This window comes from Triticum dicoccoides, unplaced genomic scaffold, assembly GCF_002162155.2.
Source record: "Triticum dicoccoides isolate Atlit2015 ecotype Zavitan unplaced genomic scaffold, WEW_v2.0 scaffold253034, whole genome shotgun sequence".
Classification (NCBI taxonomy): domain Eukaryota; kingdom Viridiplantae; phylum Streptophyta; class Magnoliopsida; order Poales; family Poaceae; genus Triticum; species Triticum dicoccoides.
Window position 1 is genome coordinate 1 of NW_021253554.1, and position 5849 is coordinate 5849.

At 45.9% G+C, this 5849-nt stretch overlaps 1 protein-coding gene across 1 annotated transcript; it reads right to left on the reverse strand.

Moving 5' to 3' along the window:
- Nucleotides 1-10: 10 nt before the first annotated feature.
- LOC119345582 (putative disease resistance protein RGA4) lies at nt 11-5017 on the reverse strand. The gene is made up of 3 exons (XM_037615604.1): nt 4682-5017; nt 396-4579; nt 11-259 (listed from the first exon to the last, which is right to left on the reverse strand). Exons 2-3 carry the CDS (start codon nt 4540-4542, stop codon nt 153-155), a joined length of 4254 nt encoding a protein of 1417 aa, XP_037471501.1. The 5' UTR covers nt 4543-4579; nt 4682-5017; the 3' UTR covers nt 11-152.
- Between the last annotated feature and the right edge of the window lie 832 nt (nt 5018-5849).

Sequence of the window (5849 nt, forward strand, 5' to 3'; positions counted from 1 at the left end):
TAGATACGTAGATAGCACACAGACACACATGTGACAATATTATCCTAACTTGTACTGAACCGAGGAGATTCGTTTGATTTGCATTACAAATATCTGAACTAGGTAGAGGCCAAAGCTCAACAAAGCCGATTGACCTGCCCTTTCTGCCTTGTTTACTCCTGCATGGACTGCCGGAGTTCCTTGGCTTCTCGACTGGCCTGCCTCCGCTCTTGAACCAGCCTTGGTATTTCATTCCATGTCTTCGGTTTAAACGCTCTTACTGCACATATCACAAATGACGTCAGAACAATAAAATAATGGAGAACAGACGTGCTGGCGTGGTAGATTTAATGGAATGGATGACTGCATCTGTTTGTTAAATGTGGCAAAGATAGAAGGACGTGCAGCAAGCATACCTTTATAGCAGGCATCTAGATATTTGGTGTCAATGCTGCCCAGTTGCTGCTCCAGGCATCTAGGGAGCTTCTTTATAGCAGGGCAGACTCTAATTCCAAGATACCGGAGAGACCTGTATACTTGCGGCTCATTCGGCAGGGATGCCAGGGTACTGCATCTTTCAAGACGAAGGAATTCCAGCGATGGGGGGTGCTCTCCTGACAGACACTCCAGCGATGTCAGCCCACTGTTGCCAATAATGCGCAGTCTCTTGAGGGGTGCAGGCAGACCGAGAGGCCCACCCAACATGCCAGCACAGTCACATATTGTTAGAGATTCGAGATGGGGAGGAAGTAAATGCTCTCTTGCAGTTGCTGCTGGTGGCTGTGGCATGATAGGACTTCTGCTTCTGGAGGTAGTGGCTTCTGGTTTCTGGAGCCCACCCGGCTGGCATGATAGGACTTGAATACTACTGCAGTGAGCAATCCATATGGTCTTTAAGGACAAAGGCAGATGTAGAACCGCTGGTAAGCTTCCACATGCTGATAAGCATAGATCTTCTAGGCATGGACAAAAGTGATTCATGGGTGAGGATGGCAACTCTGATACAGCTGCAGGCACGTCTGCCTCACTGCTAGAAGATACTTGGACTAACTCTGCCATGCCCTGCTGCTTGCCCAATATGGACTCAAGCTTAATGCACCCACCAATAGTCATTTTCTTGAGAGATGCCGGGACGTTGAACATCTCTACTAAACTTGGGCAGTTTCTTAAGCAAAGAGACTCCAGACCTCTCAGGTGTTCACTCCTTTCGGATGCCAATGGCTCAAGAGGAGCTTGTGCATATCCAGTCAGATTTTCGCAGATTGTAATCACTAATGTCCTCAAGGATACCAAGCTTTGGAACACATTCTCTGGCCAGTGGACGAGCACATCACATCTATCAATTTCCAACTTTTCAAGGTGTACAAAATAGCCCCACGGCTCTAGTGCACCTGGTCCAAAGAATGAGTTGCAGCATCCTAACCCCACAACTGTCAGAGGGGATTTCTGGTTCCATTTCTCCTTGTTGTCCACAGGTAGAATTGAAGTGCACTCAACCTCTGATGGTGTTTCTGTATTTTTTAGCTTCAGTATCAGATTGGTCAATGAGGACAAATATTTGTCCACAAACTGGAAGATCTCTTGCTTGCCATCTTCAATTTCTAACACACTGATTTTTGGTACCTCAGGTAAATCTATCAACATTGGGCATTGCTGAACTGATAGTTTCTCAAGCTGTGGAAAAAATATTTGTTCACCTTTGGCAGCACCATCCCATCTCTGAAAACTCCCCAAGCATTTCATTTTGAGCACCTTGAGGGCAGGAAAGGCTGAACGTACCAATCTATAACCACCTCCGCTGCATGGTTCTTCAAGCAATGGTGCTTCAGGTAAATTTATCAGCTCTGGGCATTTCTCAATTGACAGTTCCTCAAGACAAGGAAACAATATCTGTTCTCCTTGAGTCTCTTCGACTGCATCCCATCTCCGAAAGCTCTCCAAATCTTCCATTTTGAGTACCTTTAGGGCAGGAAACGCTGAGTGTACCAATGTATAACCACCCTCACCACAAGGTCCTCGCAGCAATGGTGCTTCGGGTAATGCTACCAACTTTCCACAATTGCTCATAAACAACTTCTCAAGCACAGGAAATATTGTCTGTTCTACTTGCCACTCATCTATTTCCCACCATCTCTCAAAAGCCCACAAATGTTCTAGCGTAAGCACCTTCAGTCTTGGAAAAGTGATGATTGTACTGCATCTGAACAAAAATCGCAATCTTTCACAGTGAAAAAGGTGGATCTCAACCATGTTTTGCAACATACCCATGCACTCTCCTCCATATGAATATATTTGCAGAACCTGCAGCCCACCATGAGGTTCAAACTTGTCGAGCACCTTGTTGTCGCCAACCTTAGTCCATCTTAATGACAGTTCTCTGAGATCCTTCTTGTTTCCAAGGTTTGCCACTTTTGCCTCTGCCTCTATAACATTCTCTATCTGACATAGCTCTAGCTTACCACCAAGGTTTAAATGCTGCAGCTCTGCAACATCACTGCAATCAGGGCCAGGAACTCCTGCTACAAAAACTGTGAGTGTCTGCAGCTTAGTGAGATTTTCAAATCCTGGAGGCATGCTCTTCAACTCCGGACATCCAAGAGTGTTGAGGTGACGGAGGGAAGTCATATACTTCATTTGCCTCGGAAGTCGATCAAGATAATAACAGTAGGAAAGGTCCAGCACTTGCAGGTTATATAGAATACTTATATCTTCAGGAAGTGATTTGATAGAACTGTTTGAGAGATCAAGGTACCTCAGATGATGCAGATACATTGATTTCAGAAGAAATGATTCTGTGCCTCTAATACAGAGCTTCAAAGCATGCAAAGAGCTATATTTTGATAGATGCTTCAATGAGCTTCGAATAAGACTATCGCATATCAGTGTTTGAATGACAGGGGACTTTTTCTCCAAAGAATCATTCAAAATACCTTGTGTTTCTTCACATGATAAGAACAAATGCCGAGCAGTATCTGACAGCCACTCGATTTGACTTGGTTCCTTAATTGCAACGACACATTCCTTTCCCATAACAGACATTGCAATATCATGCATAAGATCATGGATTTTACATGTTGTTCTGGAATAATACCCGCTGTAGTCCTTACTTTCCTCTAGGTCCAGAAAGAATGACCTTGAGACAAGCTCATCGAAAATATGTTTTCCAAAGGTTTCGGGACTATCTTCCTTGTGTTCTGGGATAAAGCCGTTTGCAATCCATAGTTGGATAAGCTTATCCACATTGATCTTGTAATCCTTGGGAAACACAGCACAGAAAGCAAAGCACTGCTTCATGTGTGCGGGCAAGTCGTTGTAGCTAAGCTTGAGTATTGGCAAGATTCCAGTTTCCTCAGTGCAAATGCTGCTTCTAGATGCTATAGCATTCCATTCTTTCACGGTGGTCTTGGTACGAAGTACAGAGCCCATTGCACTTGCAGCTAATGGAGAGCCACAACATCTCTTCACAATCTCACCAACCATCTCGAGTAGCTCGGGAATCTTTCCATTCTCTGAACTGAATGCTCTATCCACAATAATTTCCTTTATGAAGTGATCCTCCAAAGCATTGAGATTGTAGGCTGCCCTATCTGCACCCATAATTTCAGCAACTCGTTTATCACGAGTTGTTGTCAACACTGCACTGCCCATGCCACCATGCTGAAGACATACCTTCAGCCTTTCCCACTTACGTAACTCTTTGTTGTCCCAAACATCATCCAATACAAGGAGATACCGCTGTCCGCTGACCAATTTTTGAAGTCTATCCAATGGTGGTTTGTCTGTATCAACATTCTTATTGGGGGATGCTTCAACTATACTCTTGGCCAGGGAGTTCACATCAAAGGTATCAGAGACACAAACCCAGAGCAGCAACTGGAAATGCTTCTGAATTTCAGGATCATTGTATATGAGTTGCGCTAATGTGGTCTTGCCAAGGCCCCCCATTGCAACCACAGGAACAACTGTGAGATCTGCATTGCTAGCTTCATCAACTAGTATACCAATAATGTTCTTCTTATCTTCGTGTCTGGATCTGCTGGCAATTTCTTGTGGGTCAATGCTAACATAATCTGTATGCCTCCACTCTTTGGACACCGGTGGCTGTGGTTGGTACTTGAACCCAAAGACCTGCATCTCTGCTATGAGGACCTCAACGGCTTGCAGAATCAGGCAAAGCTTGCGACCCATTTTGTAACGGAATGCAACACGGTTGTGAGTAGGGAAGAGTTTAATTACATCGAAGCCGAGCTTTCTGTAGTGCCCATTCTTCTGGGCTTCACGGCGTAGGGCTTCGTACTTGAATTCGTCGAAGACTTCATTTGCCACATAGGCGACTGTCCTGAGCTCCTGAAGCCAGGCTTTGGCACCTTCTCTCTGTGCCATGGCCTGCTCCTCGACATCGGTGATGACGTCGAGGATGGCCGGAAGCTTGCGTTTCAGAATCTTGTGCTGCTCCTCCATTCCCTCCATGACCTTGTACTGGTCCAGGAGGTAGCTGGACGCCTTGTCCTTCAGCATGGACACCAGTGGCCCGATCGCCATGGTGACCACCAGCTCTGCCATTGGAACACTCGGAAGAAACTCCTCTAACACAGGTCCACTGCAAAAATTAATGAAGAAGAGAATGGTGTGAGCAAGACGTCTATAAGTAGAGCTTGGGACAAATTACAAGTCTAAAATACAATCTTGCAGCCATATTTACCTTCACGAGCTCGCCCTTGATCAGCACACCGGACCAGCAACGCAGCAGCAGCGAGGAAGACGTTGCCCTCACAGGCACGTCGGCGCCAGCTCCAGCATTGTATTTGGTAGCAGCAGCAGCAGCAGCAGATTCAGAACCTTGTCGGTGCCGGCGACGCGGCGCAGAAGCAGGAGGCGACTCCAGCGAAGTTATGGCGGCCGGCAACGAACGGATGCGTGGGCGGGGCTGTAGGCAGGCTCTAGTCCGGAGTTTGGAGATTTTTGTGAGATGTTGAAGCTTTTGGATGCCTGAGTTGAGAAGAGAAATGTTGTGAACGGGACGAGTATAGTGCTTGAGCTCTCCAATATGCAACGGTCGTATGTAGCCTTAGATCTGTTCTCGATCAAATCACAGAAAAAATATTTAATTTTGTCATTAGCAATGCAGGCTTTAATAAATTAATCAAAATGGCCACACCGAGGCGCTGACAGGCATTTGAGACAGCGTACACTGCCATTACAAAACGCCCAATTGCAGGCAGGAAGATAATTTGTTTCAGATACGTCTGGTGCATCACGTGGGTAGTGACATGCTTGTCACCCAATACTAGGGGGAAAAAGTGATTCGTTTTTCATTTTCGTCAGTCATGACACGGGGTTCACGGCCTTGACATTTACAAGCGTGCTACCAATGCCTTGCCATCAGCATCAGCACCCAGTTGGTGGCACTTATTCACAGGTTGTGCTGCGAACCCATTGCATCATTAGTTTCCTCTTAGGAGTAGCATCAACGCTCCATCCACTTGGATTCAACGTATATGCAATTGAATCCAACGCCCCAATTCTCTTCTTTTTTGTTTACTCTAAAATGTATTGAAATGTATTTTAGCCGAATGTTTACAGTATACAGCCCCAGATCTGCTCTCGGGCCAATCACAAGAAGAATATTTAACCTGGCCACTGGCACCGACAGCCATCTGAGACGGCGTGCAGTGCCATTACAAAACCTCCACTTGCAGGCAGGCTGGCAGGCGGGAGGATAATTTTGTTTCAGATACTACTAGGTTGGATGCATATCACGTGGGCAGTCACATGCTTGTCACCCAGGACTAGGAGGAAGAAAAGTGTTTAATTTTTCAGTTTCGTCAGTGATGGCATTTGTCTCACATAGTTGCAAGTCGATCCCATCC